Source organism: Xenopus laevis, chromosome 2L (genome assembly GCF_017654675.1).
Source record: "Xenopus laevis strain J_2021 chromosome 2L, Xenopus_laevis_v10.1, whole genome shotgun sequence".
Classification (NCBI taxonomy): domain Eukaryota; kingdom Metazoa; phylum Chordata; class Amphibia; order Anura; family Pipidae; genus Xenopus; species Xenopus laevis.
The window spans coordinates 155467714-155486685 of NC_054373.1; the positions used below are offsets into that span (position 1 = coordinate 155467714).

General features: G+C 38.7%; 1 protein-coding gene across 3 annotated transcripts in view; it reads left to right on the forward strand.

The window, feature by feature from the left end:
- LOC108708649 (retinoic acid receptor gamma-like) overlaps positions 1 to 18972 on the forward strand; it is a 129157-nt gene that overhangs the window by 94252 nt on the left and 15933 nt on the right. The window contains exon 1 of one of the 3 annotated variants that reach the window (XM_018247576.2): positions 4857 to 5189. The exons of the other annotated variants lie outside the window; for them this stretch is intronic. Coding sequence (XP_018103065.1) covers positions 5048 to 5189 — 142 coding nt within the window. The 5' untranslated portion in view covers positions 4857 to 5047. Of the gene's footprint in view, positions 1 to 4856; positions 5190 to 18972 lie in introns of those variants that run through there. 3 annotated transcript variants of the gene reach the window in all.

Below are 18972 nucleotides of genomic sequence, written 5' to 3' on the forward strand. Positions count from 1 at the left end.
TATGAAGAAAGACTGGCCAAATTGGGGATGTTCACGCTGGAGAAGAGGCGCTTAAGGGGAGATATGATAACTATGTATAAATATATAAGGGGATCATATAATAATCTCTCTAATGCTTTATTTACCAGTAGGTATTTCCAGCTGACAAAAGGATCTCCTATTCCGATTAGAAGAAATAGGTTCCACCTAAATATTCGGGAAGGGTTTTTTTTAAGAGTGAGAGCTGTGAAGCTGTGGAATTCTCTCCCTGAATCAGTTGTACAGGCTGATACATTAGATAGCTTTAAAAAGGGGTTGAAGATAGCTCATAGTACAAGTTGATCCAGCCATTTTGGAGTCAGGAAGGAATTTTTCCCCCTTCTGAGGCAAATTGGACAGGCTTCAGATGTTTTTTTTGCCTTCGGACATGTGTCTTTTTTCAACCTAACTTACTATGTCACTTGGTCCAATTCTGTGTTTATCTGTTTCACTTCTGATCCAGGGCCAGATTCATATGTTTCATAATAATGAATATTAATGGATGAATAATGTCGAAATGCTGACATTGCCAAGAAATCATTTGACAACTACAGACTCCAAAGTGTGCCCTTCTTGATAATATGAGTGTGTAGGTTGCTGTGCAATTTAGCATGTACAACTCAGCAACTACCCCCCCCCCCTCGCATCTTCTAATGTTTTGCTAAGGCTATCATTCAAAGAACCATGATTTTCGCTGTATTGTCTGTGTACATGGAAACTGTACTATTTAATTTGTTATGGAAACCAATATATGCAGGAAGGTTTCAACATAACTTTTCATATAAAAATAATAAACAGAAGGTCTTTAGAAGAGCAAAATCAGTTGAGTACATTTCTGAAATCAGACTTTGTCAGATTATTTGCCATTTTGCTACTTTTTCGTCGCTTTTTTTTTGACCCGTTTCAGTTGTATCGTAGTACTTTTCAAAATGTAATACAATTTTGTTTTATAAATAAACCCGTTGATCTCTCAAAGAAAATATAACATGTTCTTGTTGCTGGGAGACATACTGGATTGTTACAAAATGTTCTTTAAATCATGTTTTTTTGTATCTTTGCCATTATAACATTTGTTTAAACGCAGAGCAGCTCTTGGGGCTATGGCACACCAGCCGTTTTGCTCAGTGCTAGTAGTTGCTATCAAAACACATAGCGCACCATAGACTTTACTTATAACATTTTTTACATTCTTGAACTATACTATAACAGGACATTTGGTGCTGAAACATGTCTTCCCCAGTTATTGAAAAAAAAAATCAACTATAACACACATGAGCAATGTATTTGCTGACATTAAAATAAAAAAAAAATCCTAGAATATTTTCTCAAAAGCTTTGCAAGTTATTTGTGTGACCTTTTTTTAAAGGGGAACATTGGCGAAAATTAAAATCTAATAGAAGCTTCCTCATACGGAAGTAAGAAACTTACTTAAATACAATCAATTAAATATTCTGCATCATTTCTGAAATAAACAAGTTTATGTTCACTATTCCTCTCTCGGCATCTGTTTCTCTTCATTCTCTCTTCATGCAGCAGTTGGGTGTCAGATGAATGATCCAAAATATCTTATAGGGGGGCTCCCTTACCTAGTAGATGTATTAGAGCTCACTCAAATAACTGATTACAGTACAAACAAAATATAACAAAATAACTGCCTTTTGCACAAATTATGCATGTAGAGAGACAGGGTTTCTGGTGATTTTAATAGAGTGAGCTGTAATAAATGTTCTAGGCAAAAGGAGCCCCCCTATAATATATATTGGATCAATCATCTGACACCCAACTCCTGAATGAAGACAGAGGAGAAGTCTGCCATGGGTATTTTGCCAAAGTTCTTTGATAAAAACACAACTTCGTTACCTTGCAGTGCTGGGTCCTAGGTTTGTTTCCAGCCAGGGCACTAGTATCCAGATACTCCTGTTTCTTTCCACACTCCTAAAAAATACAGGCCGGTCAACTGGTTCCCAATAAAATTGACCATAGTGTTTATGAATAAGCTCCACTGGGTCAGGGAATGATTGGTAACATGTCTGGACTGGAATTCAAAATAGGCCCTGGCATTTCAAGTACAGTCCCCATCAGCTGTGGAATATGTTAGCACTATATTAAAAGGAATAATAAGCACTAATGTTGAATTAAAGTTATTATCAGGGTATAGTTTATCACTCACTTTTATATCAGATATAAAATGCCTCCTAGAAACTGCACTTTACATCTGGCAATCCAACGTTGTCGCTGGAAAATGCCTTCTTCTGCATTTTTCAGCGATTACTCCACGTTAGTAAGGGGTCTGCTGCATAGGTAGTTACGCCACTGCATGGGAGATAAATCTCATCATGCCATAGCCCTAAATATTTTGACTGTAGTGTTGCTGTTTAATATATAACTTAGCTTAATGTCATCCATGTTCAATACATTCATAAAAATTATCATTCTTAATTGAAAACACACACATCTCCCCTTGCCCTGGAACAACTTACAAAGACCTGGTCTATTAAAGGGCATGTAAAGGCAAATATAATAAGATCCCATTTTTACTTTCTTTAATGAAAAAGAAACCTATCTCCAATATACTTTAATTAAAAAATGTGTGCTGTTTTTATAAGAAACCTGACTTTATGCAGTGAAATTCTCCCTTCATTTACTGCTGTGGATAGGAATTGTTAGATGGTCCCTAACTGCCCTGCAGGGACACAATCATACTTATGAACAGCAGGGGGAGCCCCCACCTTACTTCCCAACCATGCATAACTCAAGCAGCTTTGTTTATGAAGATCCCTAAGCAGCCCAGATCACACTGAGCATGTGCACAGTCTTAGTCTTGCAAAGATGTTTAACAAAGTTACAAGATGGTGACCCCCTGTAGCCAACTTTGAAAGCATAAATTATTTGTTTGATTAGGCTTGTGGTGCAGTAAGTTCATGTTTATATTTAGTATACAAAATATAGCATTTCTAGCCTTATTCTATTTTAGACTTTACATGCCCTTTAAGTAAAGTATACATAGCACACATGAATATACACTATATATTGCCATATGCTGGTGGAAGGTGGTATTACAGCATGTGTTCTCTACAGCTCATATTGGGGGAATTCCAGGCACCTGCAGTATTTATGAGTGGATTTCTTCCAACATAAAAAGGGAGACATACAAAATATGGGGCTGCAGAAATTTCAAAATTTCAGCACTGCACTAAACTCTGCATAATGGGGTGTTTATAATAACTATATATTTGTTTGTGTCTTTCTTGTTGACCTGCCATTTGTTGTCAGTGGTTGCTGGGAGTTAATTGCTTACTGTTAAATTGCTGTACAGTGATACACCTAAAACCCCAAGGAAGAGTAAGGTGTGCAACATAAAATAAATGATAAAGATATGATAAAGTTGGAAACACTATGACACTGCCAAATGTGTATTTTGCTTTTAAGACCAAATGGAAATCAGAGCATATAGGATGCAAATAGCCTGTTGCAGAAGGTGTAAACAGATGCTAATGTGCCTTTAAAACAAATTCTCTTTGCTGATGGCATTTCTGCTTTGACAATAGTACATGTATATGAAACTGTAGCTGTCTGACATTGATATGCTAATCTGTATTAACTACCTGCCTTTGTATTTGCTTCAAATGGCCCACCAGCTAGTGCTTCTTGGGGGCCTTCCTGATGGGGATGTGGTTTATTTCTAAGTAAATTGCTATATATTTAAAAGAATGAATGTGAAATATTTTCTTGTTATACTGTTTTCTTTCATTTGGGGGTGCTTTTTCATGTACTATACGTGTATATATTAGTGTGTCTGTGTATGTTTGTGTGCCTGGGTATGTCTGTGTATATGTGTGTCTGTGTGTATTTATGTGTGTATGTCTGTGTGTGTATGTGAGTATCTGTTTGTGTGTATTATGGTTGCCACCTCACCCACTTAAAACGAACACATATTAATTCCAAAGCCTGCATGGCTAATTAGCAATTCATTTAGATGCATGATTAGGGTTGCTGATTTTTTTTGCAGAAAAGGTGGCAACCCTATGCATGATTGTACATAAATCAGTTTAGTCTGTAGAATGCATCTAAATAAATTGCTAAATAGCCATGCAGGCTGTTGATTCCATATGTGTATTTTAAGGGGTGAGGTGGCAACCATAATACACACAGACAGTATGTATGTATGTATGTGGGTGTCTGTGTGTATGTATGTATATGCGTGTGTGTGTATGTATGTGTGTGTCTGTGTGTTTGTATGTGGGTGTATGTATGTGTGGGTCTGTCTGTGTGTATGTCTGTCTGTGTGTATGTATGTGTGGGTCTGTGTGTTTGTTTGTTTGTGTGTATGTATGTGTGTGTCTGTCTGTGTGTGTTTGTGTGTCTTTGTGTGCCTGTATGTGTGGGTCTGTGTGTATGTATGTGTGTGTGCATCTGTTTGTATGTGTGTGTTTGTAGGTATGTATGCGTGTGTTTGTGTGTATGTAAGTGTGTATGTATGTGGGGTGTGTGTATGTATGTGGGTGTCTGTTTTATGGGGTTTCAGACAGAATATAGGGTTTATAGAGGGTATAATAATACAGAAAGATACATTTGCCTTGTCAATGTGGCAGCATTTCCAGTGCATTAGAATGGGGCAAGTATTCATGTTACCTACATATAAGTGTGTGTTTGTATGTATGGGAGTCTGTGTAGAAATCTGGTTGCAGTAGATTGTATTGTTAAACAGATTTCAGAATAGGTGGAGAGTGAAGGGGTAAAACTTTGGTGTTGAGGAAGCAGAGAGTTGAAAGACTGTAGTGTAGTGTGGCCCACCCCCTCTCAGGCTTTTAGCCCCACCCATAGCCCCAAGGCAGCTTGGCTATTTGCAAAAGGTATGCCACAAAGCAGGCTGTGAGAGTGGAGGGAGAGAGTGGGAGAGCAAAAGAAGGCATTACTATTACTACTCGGAAGGTGCCAATCTCAGTCTGCTACCAGAGCCCACACTGCTGCTTTCCCACCCTCTTCTGAAAACTTCAGTGCCTGCTTACCCGCTCCCTGTACACCCAAAATGTATGACTGCATGGAATCCTTCCCTTTGATGCCTCGGCCGCTCTATGACATGAGTCCTCAGGGTCCCTGCATGCTGCGCAAAGCTGCCTGTTTTGGGGGGCTGGACCCCTTTGGATGGATGCAGAGCCACAGTATGCAATGTAAGTCACACTTTATGTTGTGTGTGTATCTGTCTGTGTTGTGTGTGTATATGTCTGTGTTGTGTGTTTCTGTCTGTGTTGTGTGTGTATCTGTCTGTGCCCGTGAAAATACAGCAGGCAAGTTGCTTTAATTCTGCCCTGTGTATTCATGTGGGATTCTGTTTTGCTGTTCTTCATTATTATCTATGTATCATCTATCTATATCAGACTAATCAGCAGCAACTGTATGTGCCTTACTAGAACAATTTTCCTGCTTTTCTTGCCTTTATAATGTCTTGTCGATGCTCTTCATCTCCCACAAGATGCTGCTCTTTTTGCTTATAGCTGTGAGATACATTACAGTTTTTGACTTCCCTTGCTACATTCCAACATGGGATACACAGAGCAGCAACTGCCTTATTATTTTTGTATATCAGTACCATATGTGAGCTGAGTGTGCCTGGGGTGTGCATTGTACAATGCACCACTTACTGGGCATAAAATTAAGTGGGCGACTCCGTTTATAAATCTGAGTTCAGTGTCTGTATTTCTTCCTGCTGACATTCTAATGTCTTTTCATGTTAAGCTCTTTAAAAGTGAATGGGTAATGAGATTTGTGTTTATGCCAGAGTGGGTGGGAAATCACACTATATTCATTAACTGCTAAAATGTAGGATGTGTCTGGCCAAATGAAAATAAAAAGCCTTTAATAAGTGTTAGTGTTGTTAACATACACACACAGTATCAAGTTGCTTGCCAGTATGCAACACAGCCCCTAGACTCTTGTCCCTTTTTTATGCCTGCCCTATACATCGCAAGTTGGCTTCTAAACAGGCGTCCGTGAGCAAGAGGTTAAAGTGGTCTTTGTTGCAATTCTCTGGAAATGCGCACAATACTGCCTTTCCCAGGGGACAGAGTGTGTGGGATAAGCAGCTACACTGAAACACTGAGATTGTGTGTGCACAAATGCACAGCAATGGCAAGTTGTCAACTCTGTGGGTGTGAATTTAGTTCTAGGTATGATTGCATGCCTCTTGCGCTGTCAGTGTCAACTTTTTTCATGCTTGTTTTGGGCGACTGATTTCTTTCTTGTTTATTTTTATTATTGTTTTCAATTTTTTTTTTTATATGGAAATCTGACCACAGGCCAGATAAGCTGGAAAATATATTGAATAAGGGTACGAGCAGTATTTAAGAATACGGTGTGCTGTACCTTTCACTTTTGCTAGGGATGACCAATCTGTGACTTTAACTCTGAGCTGAGCTACAGTTCCCAGCATTCCATTGCAGCAACAGAGGCTAATGGGAGTTGCAATTCAGCAGTAGCCAGAGGCCACAGGTTGGACATTCCCAGCTTGAAACCCGGTGTATCTAAACATGAATTTGTCATTGTGAGTCAGTATTGCTTTCCTGTTTCTACAATTCTTGCATTTTTGGCACACAGTCTGCATTGGTTCCACGGTGTGGGTTTTCCTCACAGTTTCCTTGTTTCTTTATATATTGTTACACCTTTAACAGGAATTTTGTGTGAACACACCATTCGAGCCAGAGCAAGCCCAGCATTAACAGTAAGATATCTGTATATAAAGGGCCTATCTAATGTCAGGGTGTTATTCCTGGCATTTTGTCATCACAACTTTTCCATAACCAAAAGTCAGCAGTTGTCACCCAGCAAAATCTATGAAGAAATCTAGTTTGTAAAACATAATAGTGGACATAATGCATGTCATAGCCCTTATGAGACTCCCCCCCACCAGTCAGCTCACAACTTATTCACTTAGGGTGGATCACATTTCTTTCTGGGTGGCAATGCAAACATCTAACAACAACCCCAAAACACATGGCTACTTGAACCTACTTAGCTGGGTCATCTTGGAAACACTTTTGTAAACTTGTACAAGTTCAACAGCCACATTTTCAAACCAAGGGATAATTTGTTTATGTCTCACTTGCAAGAACCCATTTGCAACAAACAACCAGGAATTCATGAATATGTCCAATAGGCCTGTCTGTATCCCTTCTTCTGCCTGAGAGTTACTAATAGACACTCACTCTCAACAAGAGTAAGTAGATGTTATAAAGTCACACAGAGCAGCTTAGCTTGTAGCATGAAACAATTTTGAAATAATATTGGCATCCATTAAAGCTTAGGCTGCCTGTATACCTATACTTCAGAAGAAAATACACAAAAGTGTTCCCTAATATTGTACGCCTACACTTTACGTTTTTGAGAGTTGTAGATATTAGAAGTACACCTGTGATTTCCACAAAGTATCTATCTACCGTATATCTGTTCCACATCATTTCTTCTATAGCAAACTTTGAAAGAATGGTAAAATTCCTTAGACAGCCCCTAAAATTACATTCCATATGATTTACTGACAAAGGTTTTTATGTTGGTTTCTTCATGGCTTACCAGAATGCCTGCATTAGGGACAAATGGCAGTTAATAGCCTGGCTAGGCAGTTAACATTTTATGGCCATTATAAATAGTTCTTTCTTTGATGTGCAGTGCATGCAAAAACTATTTCCTCCATTTTAGATATTTGGGCTAAAAAAATATTTTCCCTGCTCATTCTTGTCTCAGGTTTTTAGAGCTAGATTTTTTATGAGTTTGCAGAGGTGGGAACTGGGTAAATGGGGCCTTCAAGCTTTCTTTTATTTCCCTCCCCTTGATGTGAGATTTCAGTCTGGCTCCCTCGTAAAATGTCCCTTAAACATCTTAACTACTTTTCTCCATCCCCCTTTCCCCTTCATGGCCATAATCCTTTGTATGTGATATGTGCTGCCCTTAACAACATTTATTGGATGACTATATGCACTTTTGCAACAGTATTTGGCTTATTTGTTCTTATATATGTACTTTTCTAGAATAATTGGCTGTTAAGAAGTCTTAAACATTAAACCTTCTAACATATTTAGGATATTTACCCAGAGTAAGGTCATTGGGGGTAAACAAGACTGGTGTTTTTAGGTGATGCTTTTCATGTTTTGATGTCATAGATCTACACAATTAAGTTTTTATTGTAAAGAATGATAAGCACTGCTATCTCTTGACTTGCTCATTCTATCTGTTTCAGTAACATGATGGCAAAAGCTAAGGATTCTGACTAATTTCCTCTTGTTCTAGCTTTCCTATAAATTCTGAGTTCCCCTGTGTGCTAATTTTATTACTCTCAGTTTACACTTTCTTTGTTCTATCTGAATTATTTCTGTCTTTTAAGTACTTTATGCTTTCTCAGCCACACAACTTGCATATCTAACTTCCTCCCATCTCACGTTGGCATAGCTGAGTAGGAGGGAAGGGGGTTTTGCCACCGCACAAGAGTGATGCGTGTGTACGTGGGGAAGAGGGTTGCAATAGAGGTGCCTGTCAGGAAGGAAGTGAGGCAGACAAAGTGGCGCTGTGACATCACATGATGTATCTACTACATGAAGGTGTAGGATTTGTCACATCATGGTTGGGATATATCACACCATGCCTGGGTGATGTAGATTGCTTCATGTAGCCCAGCACAGTCGTCACAAATACACACATGGAAAAGACACAAAAAAGAAGTATTCATAATACAATCCCTAAATAATGCCAACTGCACTGTATAAATGGTGTCATAAATCATTCTGGTCTCAGTTTAGGCAACAGTAGGCAGAGAGAATCTCATTATCAAGACACAAAAGGACACTTGTATACTAATTACATATTTACCTGTGTGTGGGTGAGTTGGTCTGTATGTGGGCTTGTGTAGTACCAACCAATGCATTAGTTGAAACCGACACTCATTTCATGCTTTGTACTGTTTATATCTCTATGGAATTAGCATGGATTGTATGGTTTTCAGAAAGGAACTTCTTTCCAGTTTACATGTTAATAATAACAACAGTAATAATAGTAATAATAATAAAGAATGGACAGCCAAGCAAGCGAGTGCATTCCACAGGTGTGTGCTGCCTTGTCTTTATCACCATCATTGAGATCAAATTAAAATGAATCTCCCTCTCGTCCCCTGAAGGGCTGATTGTTTTGTTGTGTTCAGAAGCTATTAAGTAGGATTAAGTCCTCGGACTGTAACGAGATATGCCCAGGAAATAGTACAGCTGATAAGCAGCCCTACCAACAGACATTTCGTTTTCTTATGCAAATGTCAGCTGCCATCAGTGGCCCTCAGGCTGTCTCAGTTTTGTTTTCGGTATGCTAAAACTTTAATGAATAGGATTTACTTTGTTTCAAAACATGCAAGAGCTGGGCCTTCTTCTTTATCCATGTCCAAATCATAAGGCCTAATACCTAAGCCAAACATAACTGCACATCTACCAGAAAGTAACATTGAAATTGCAGGGCCAACACCTCTACATGGAAAGATTCCATGGTGCCAGTAGTCTTAATAAAAACATTCCCTGTGAAAATCTAGTCAGGCACTACCCCACCCCTGCCTCTGGGACACTGTTTGCCTCACTCTGCTGGTTCCTGGCCAAAGCTGTGTATTACCATCAGATGATATCATCTATATATCACAGCATTTTCGCTCAGGATTCTTACTCAGGAAAAGTAATGTTTCTTCCAACTGTTTTGCCCCAGGCATGCCTTGTATTTGCCTTTCATGTGTTACTGTGTGTGTGTACACACTTCCCCCGAGTGTGCAGAACTGATTGTAATGTGGTTATTTTTGTGGTGTGATTTTTTTTTTTTAATGTCTACGAGATTGTCTCATTCTGTGGTTTGATGGTGCTCTCCTATGGCTCGCTTTAACTAACAATGAAAACCTGAAAGCATTTTGCAGCCAACGAAAGGAGCTGAAGATGTCATATGGACCATTGTATGATTGTGGGTTTTTGTAAGCAATGTGTCACCGAAAAAAGTCCAGACTCAGCAAAGCTACAGTGAGATATGCAGGAACAGGGCAAGCCAGCCTTTTGTAATGGATCCTTTTTGTCATGGGAAGAGGATTACTGCGGGGACTTAGGGCCCTTATTCTGTTATCCAGTTAAACTTTAATGATGTCAAATGCGTGTTGTGTGCAAAAAAAAGGTGGTGGGGGTGAGCCAGGGGAGTTATCTAAGGAATTCGCTAAAAACTCTCCTTCCTTCATACATTGGGACAATACAAAACGGAAGAAGAGACTCTGTGTGGCTGCATTATCTACTTTGTTCTACGGAAATATCCTGTTATTTTACTGCAGTATTCTTGATTTTAACACCCCCCTTAGGTGACTAATCTGACAACATTGTCAGCTTTCCTGCTCTAATGACAAGATGGTCTGTTGCTGTATCTCATTGGATCTACTACTTTTCCAGTGCTGCTCTACTGTTGACCTATTGTCTGCTATATCATGTGCTAGGCTTTGGAACACTCTCTAAAATGTATGCTTTGGTAGGGTTGTCAACTTTTCTGGAAAAAATGATATATATTTAGCTTTTTTCCGTATTAATAACCTTGGAATCAACTGGCATTTTTACCGGCCAAGTGGCATCCCTATGCTTTGGCCATCCAACCTATCACTGGCACAACACCAACTATCATAGCCTCAAGGGCATTCCCACCGACCAGCCGTTCCATACAGCAGATTTTTTTTGGCTTTAACCCTAACATTGTGACAAGGACCCCTTAAAAAAAAAGTTTCATTATATAAAAACAAGTTCTAAGTTCTATTCATTGCAGCCAATTTTTCAGTCTAGCCTTCTAGGGCTATCTACTGTATAAGAGCAAATAATTATTCTCAATAAATGTCACCTTAACTGGCAGTTTTGGATCCCCCAGCCAAGGCTCTGGGCTAGCCCTACAGTTTGGGAAGCACTGATGCAGAGCCTATACAAGCTGTCAATTTTCCTTTCCTTGCCACCATACCTAATCATATTTTATTGTGTCTACCTTTCCTATTTATATTCAGGTGGTAGAATCTTAGGTCCAACCAAAATCTCATTGTTTATACGTGATATTTAATGGTGGTTTATTAAAGGTCAGAAAGAGTTTTTACCTTGCACTTGTTGTGCTGTTAGACAATCACCAAATCTGGCTTAAATGGTAAAGTAGCAATTATTCATTTATTTTTTAGAAATTTCCAATAGATGTTGCCTGTGGTTACATAGCAGTATAAACAGAGGTAATTCAGTTTTAGGCCAAACAAAAGACATGGTATGGGACTTATATATTATATTTCCCCATATATTTATATATATATTATATTTTGGTATTATCAGCCCAATGATCCACTATTTTTATTTAACATATAAAAATATGAAATGATTTAGATAGTAACAATTCACTAGCTGACAAAAAAATCTTACTAAGTGATGGGTATATGATGTGTGTTATCAGTCAAACGTAAACTCTCACTATTACTATAAAAAAAGAAAAACAGTTTTCTGGATATGATTCATTTTGCTTGGTGCAGCCCCCATTGACATGCATTGCAACAAGCTGGTAACCTCAGGCTCCAAATGGGTTAATCTGCTATAGTACTGGCATTGAATGCTCGTCTTGTGTGACAGACAGGATCAGAACTGTTAATTAATTCAGTAAGTTCCCGCTGACCCGAGCTAACCCCACAAGTGTCACATCAGAGCAGAGCCACGCGTGGTATATTCAAGGTCACAGCAGATGAATATAATTAAACTGTTTATTGGGAAGATCCTCCCGTTGGATATTTTATGTAACCAGTCTGCAATGGGAGATGGCTTTGTCTGCTGAAATTCTTTCTTATTCCACTGAAGCTTCCAGATATACACAGAGAGATGATCAGTCCCACTTGTTGGCTAGACAGACAAAATATCTTGCTTTCTTTGCTGTGCTATGTATTTTATGACTTGGGAGATATTTCAAGTGCCTATACACTTACATATATACAGTATGCAGCACTAGGGAGTGGGGAGACCTAGTTTAAAAGTGACCCAAAATACTAATAAATGAGTTAGCTTATAGTATGATGTAGACCAGAGAGTGATATTCCAAGACAATTTGCACTTGGTTTTAAATTTATAGTTTTTGAGTTTAATTAGCTTTTTATATAGCAGCTCTTCAATTTGCAATTTTAGCTATCTGATTGCTAGGGTCAAAATTACACTCGATTTTAGATATCACAAGGGTAGGTAGGCATCAGGGAGAACATCACATTAATTTATACTTAAAGCAAAATACTTGTTCAAGGGTTTGTTCACCTTTAAATTAACTTTTAGTATGATCTAGAGCAGGGGTCCCCAACCTTTTTTACCCGTGAGTCACATGCAAATGTAAAAAGAGTTGGGGAGCAACACAAGCATGTAAAAGTCCCGTGGCATGCCAAATAAAGGCTGTGATTGGCTATTTGGTAGCCCCTATGTGGACTGGAAGCCTACGGGAGGCTCTACTTGGCACTATACATAGTCTTTATGCAATTAAAACTTGCCTCCAAGCCAGAAATTCAAAAATAACCACCTGCTTTGAGGACACAGAGAGCAACATCCAACGGTTCGGAGGGCAACATGTTGCTCGCGAGCTACTGGTTGGGGATCACTGATCTAGAGAATGATATTCTGAGACAATTTGCAATTGGTTTTCATTTTTTGTTATTCGTGGTTTTTGAGTTATTTCGCTTTTTATTCAGCAGCTCTCCTGTTTGCAATTTCAGCAGTCTGGTCGCTAGGGTAAAAATTACCCTAGCAACCACGCATTGATTTGAATAAGAGACTGGAATATGAATAGGAGAGGCCCTGAATACAAAGCTGAGTAATAAAAAGTAGCAATCACAGTATATTTGTAGCCTGTACAGAACATTAATTTTTAGATAACAATCAGACGAAAAAGGTAAATAATTGAAAAAAAAACGATAAAAACAAAAGAATAATGACCAATTGAAAAGTTGCTTAGACTTGGCAATTCTATAACATGCTAAAAGTTAACTGGAAGATGAACCATCCCTTTAATAAGGCTCACAACTATGTATCTCAGTGATATTTTTTCTATTTGCAGTCTTTTACCAGGACGAGCAATTGACTTGGCCATTCTATAACATCTTACTGTTGTGCCACTTTGCACTGTTCTGCTGCGTGGGCATCACTGTCCATACTGATGTGGCTGATGGCACAACCGTAATGCATATACATCTGAAGCAACTGCCACGCTCAGGAAATGGGGAGCTCGAACAAAGATTAACCACTTCTTTTATTTCTGATATATTCTGTGTATGTTTGAGGAGGCGTTAACCTCCCTTCAGAACATGTTTACAAAAGTAAAAACCGCTCAGAATGTATATATTAATTGCACTTAGGTAAACAGCTTTAACTATTTGATACTAGAGGTGACTGATTGCCATCATAAAAATATAGAGGAAATAGGTCACCTTACACTCATAGATATGCAGATAATAAATTGCTTTAAAGGAACAGTAACACCAAAAAATGAAAGTGTTTAAAAGTAATGTAAATATCACGTGAAACTGATATTCACTGGCCTGGTGAAACTGAAACTGATATTTGCTTCAGAAACACTATATAAACAAGCTGCTTGTGTAGCAATGGCAGAAATTTTAAAAAAGACTATATGGCACAGGTTAAATAGTGGATAACAGATAACACCATTATGTTCTACAGAGCTTATCTGCTGTGTAACCTGAGCCTTTTCTCCTTTGAATGGCTGCCCCCATTGCTACACAGCAGCTTATTTATATAAAGTATAGTAGGGTTTCTGAAGCAAACACAGCAGGCTATGGGCACACAGACTGTTAGTGGCTGCTTGTGTATCTTTGACTGAGAGAAGCAGATCTGCTCAGAGCCCCTGCTCCATTTATTTGAATTTGATCAGCCTGTGTGCGCTCATACACTGGTTGAGGTCAACCCAAATACTGACCTCAGCCTGTGTGTGACCGCACACATGGCACAGGCTGATCATATTCAAATCAATGGAGCCGCTCTGAGCAGATCTGCTTCTTTCAGCCTGACAACAGCCTATGCCCATAGCCTAAGGGCAAGGCCAGATGTGGCATTTTTACGTGCGTTTTTAAAAAAGCTCAGTCGGGCACAAATACGCAGAAACTGCACTTCTACTGAAACTAATGGAAAATGCACTATGGGAATTCCGCCACGGGACGCCAGTATTGGCATTTTTTTAGCAGAAATGCCAATACGTCAAGAAACTACCAAATCGATAGACTCTATTGGATCTGCAAGTTTGAAACCACACTTTACGTAAATACGCAGCGTATTTTAAATATGGCGTCCAAATTCTCGCAAGATAAATGACGCATAACGTTTTTAGGTCTGGTGACGTAATTACGTTGCGTATTGACGATCATTCCTCCTCCATTTTGCATGTAAATATTTTTTCTATTTATAAATAGCTTTTCTATTTCCAGCCAGATAATTATGGGGAAGGAGAACAATGAGAAGTGCATGTTGGGAAAAGAAACCTACATGCTAAAAAATGCATGAAAACCCATGTTGACGGTCGTGTGTGGTTTAAGTGGCGTATTTACGCCCGACGGAGCTTTTTTAAAAAAGCTAAGTAAAACGCCATGTCTAGCCTTGCCCTAAGGAGAAGGGTCAGTTTACACCCACAGTTTAATGTATATAAATCCTCTATACATTACATTAGATAATAGATTTCATTTAGACATCTTTATTGTGTATCATTCTGTGTGTGTCCACATTCAGTAGGACCAATTCAGCTGGACTTAGTAACGGGTCCTTTTAGTTTTAAAACATGAAATGAAAATATTATAAAAATAAACCATTTATATAGTAAATTAAATAAGAAAAACACAGCTGACATAAATAATGACCCATATAAATGGTTTCATGTGCCAAAAAGCACAGTGGTTGGCTGTGTGTATATCTACTAAGCACTATCTGTAAAGAAAGAAGAAGAACATATTGTGTAATCATTGTGTACACAAATGAAAAACCCATAATGCACGATAACGTCTTGCAAGCACAAAGGGTTGCAGTATTTATATAGTCCATATTTACAGACACTTTCACTGCAGTAATATATCCATCACATTCTCACCTGCGTTTCTCTGAATTCTTTATAGATCTTGTTGTCTAAAGCTAACCATAGAGGCAGACCTCGCTAAACAAGTTTGCCTGTTTTGGCCAAGTATATAATATATATTGTTGATCTGCTGGTCGAGTTTTCCTCACCCTAACCTGCCCCCTCCCAAATCGACCCAGCCTGCTCCACTTAGTCCCCTCTATTTATGGACCTGCGCCCGCCCCGCAGTGATGTTATGAAAGGGGCGAGTCTAGAAATCCAGAAAGATCCCAATTATGGAATGGCCTTCTCCCATACACTTCATTATAAGTAAATAATTATATTTCTTTTAAATGATTTCCTTTTTCTCTGTAATAATAAAACAATAGCTTGTACTTGCTCCCAACTAAGATCTAATTAATCCTTATTGGAGACGCAACCAGCCTATTGGGTTTATTTAATGTTTTCATGATTTTCTAGTGGATTGAAGGTATGGAGATCCAAATTATACAGAAAACCTCAGGTCCCGAGCATTCTGGATAACAGGTCTAATACCTGTGTGTGTGTCTGTATATATATATATATTGTACACAATAAATAGAATTAGAATTTTGCAAGAAAAGGAGTGCGGTCTTTTCAATAATTATATACAAAAAGCTTGGACCTTGCACCTGAATTCAATTGAATAAATCCGGTTCTTGAGTGCGGCTGCTATAAGTGGACTGTGTGTGTGTGTGTGTGAGTGTGTGTGTGTGTGTATATATATATATATATATATATATATATATATATATATATATATATATATATATATATATATATATGGGATCCGTTATCCGGAAACCCGTTATCCAGAAAGTTCCAAATTACACAAAGGCCATCTCCCATAGACTCCATTATAATAATCCAAAATTTTAAAAATTATTTCCTTTTTCTCTGTAGTAAGAAAACAGTTGCTTGTACTTGATCCCAACTAAGATATAATTAATCCTTATTGGAAGTAAAACCAGCGTATTGGGTTTATTTAATGTTTACATGATTTTCTAGTAGACTTTAGGTATGAAGATCCAAATTACGGAAAGACCCGTTATCCGGAAAGCCCCAGGTCCCGATGATTCCGGATAATAGGTCCAATACCTGTATATATATATATATATATATATATATATATATATATATATATATATATATATATATATATATATATATATATATATATATATATATATATATATAGACACATATATATATTTTGTATGCTGTACAATCCATTAAGTATAAATATAAATACACAGAGGTTAAAGTATAAATATACAGAGATTAAGTGCCATGTTGAATGAGACACAGTAGGATGGAGGTCCTTGCACCTAGAGCTTACAGTCTAAGTTGTTGGATAACAGACAGGCACAAATTGGAGGGCAAAAGTGCACAAGGTTTGAGCATTTATACATTGGGCATTATATATTTGCAATCATTAGGCTTGATCAGTGATATACCGAGCATGCGTCCCACCGGCATTTAATGAACACAGCATCTCTCAAGAGCCTTTAGCTGCGCCTTTTCATTCAACAGCAGCTGGAGGGCTGCAAATTGGATAGCCATGAATTTTTCAACCTGTCATCAGTAGAGGAGAAGCCTGGCAAAAGCATTCTCTATCCCTTGCTCCAGTCGTACATCATTGTCATTAGCCTGCAAGCCCATTGTTCCGAGATGCGGCATATGTTTGTCCATAGCTGTTTGTAATCCCGGCCAGTGTTTCATGTGGGAATCCTTCAATGTCACAGATGTAGTTTTTGTTTAATGCGGCTCACCCCCAAATGTACCCCCCTTGTTTGCCTTACATCTCAATAGGCTTAAATAGTGAGCCTTTTCTCTGTCTTTGTACAAATAACACAAAGATCTGCACTTCAGAAAGATGCATATAGAGCAAGCCCCAGCTTGTAACACTTCCAGCCGGGGCCATTTTTTGATTAGTGTTTGGTTATCTATGGAATCTGTTGCTGTGATTACCAGTACTAGCATGTATAATGTAGAGAGAATACATCTCCCCTGTTGTAAACACGTTTAAAGGGTACACAAAATGAGGACAGTATCATAGGTACTTATGATTTTAATTCAATGATCTTCAGGCTGGGGGCTGTACTGCTGTTGGCTGTTACTGGGATGATTGGAGTTGCAGTTCTGCAACATCAATCATATGTTAAAGGGGCTGTTCACCTTTAAACTAACTTATGGTCTGATGTAGAGAGGGATGATCTGAGACAATTTACAGTTGGTTTTCATTTTTTATTATTTGGGATTTGTGAGCTATTAAGCTTTTCATTCAGCAGCTCTCCAGTTTGCAGTTTCAGCAATTTGGACCCTAGCAACCATGCATTGGTTGGAATAAGAGATTGGAATATGAATGGGAGAGGCTCTGAATAGAAAGATGAGTAACAGAAAGTAGCAATAACTATAAATTTGTAGCCTTACGGCGCATTTTTTTTCTAGATGGGGCTCAATGACCCCCTTTTGAAAGCTGGAAAGTGTCAGAGGAAGAAGGCAAATAATTAAAAAAAATATATAAAAAAGAAAAAATGGAGACCAACTGAAAAGTGCTTAGAACTGGCCATGCTATTACATACTAAAAGTTAACTTATAGGTGAACAACCCCTTTAAGATCCCTGTTCTAAGAGCCCACAATCACAGCTCACGAGTTCTGAATTTTTACATTCTTGCATATTATACATTTTTAATTTCGGATACTACCCCTAAATGAAGGCTTTTTGCAGAGCTGTGAATACGATTTGTTCATGTGTGAATGTGTCTCTGGGTGTAGTCGTGCCCCGAAAAGGTGTGTGTGCGTGTTTGTGTCTGTTCCAATGCATGCCTGTATGTTTGTGTTTGGGTGTGTGTGTATCTGGAATGCTCTATAGGGCTTCACTCACTGACAATAGGTGAAATGTTCTAGCAAGGCTAAGCTGAAAATCTTTTCAGCACCTGGGGGAGAGATCTCTCTCTCTCTTTCTAATGCAAACACCCCTCTCTGGCCAAATTGAAAACCGACATAACCGGTCCCTCAGGTAGAAGTAGCTGTTAACCACTTCTTTCCCGGAAAGTGATCTGAGTTGTCTCATTCATGACGTTGGAGTCACCAACAATAAGCCACCAGTATAAAACATGTGACGGTGGGAAAAGAAAGCAACCTGTAACTTGTTAGAGATGAAACCAAACAGTGGCCCAGTATCCGTCTAGCTTAACAACTGCCTGGGCCTGGTTACATTAGACTGTAACTGGAGTCTGCCAGTGAAAACTGAAACTGCCTTGCTGAAATTCTCCGGGGATTATACCCATTCCAGTAGATGCCTCCACCTTTTCCTTTCTTTCCTCGGTTTTTGGGGTTTTTTTAGGCCACAATGGGAGCAAATGATAGATAAGCCAGGCACACGTTCGAAAATTAGAGCGGTTGCAGTGTAGATGGCTACACAGACATGGGGAAATATATTTGCGTTTGTGATTTGTTCCCCAAGTGAATTCGTTCAACTTTTCCACTGTAGAAGCTATGATTTATGGTAACAGTGCACACACCCTAGCGTGGTGATGTTGGGAACTTGCAGCCGGGACTGGGCTTGACACGAGTTAATGGCCCTCAATGACATGATTTCATTTCAGACTGTAAATATGGCAGTTGTTAGTGTTCGGTATTAGCCACTGAAACTAGAGAAGAACCCGGGGAGGGGGTTGTGTCTTTGAAATCTCACCTCATCACTTCTGTCTTTTCAAGTAAATAGACCCAAGAAGGGGAGATCTTAATCAGCAATTCTCTGTAGACACTGCTTTGTGTATAAAAGAGCAAAGAATGGAGGTTCCACTCTTCCTGCTGAG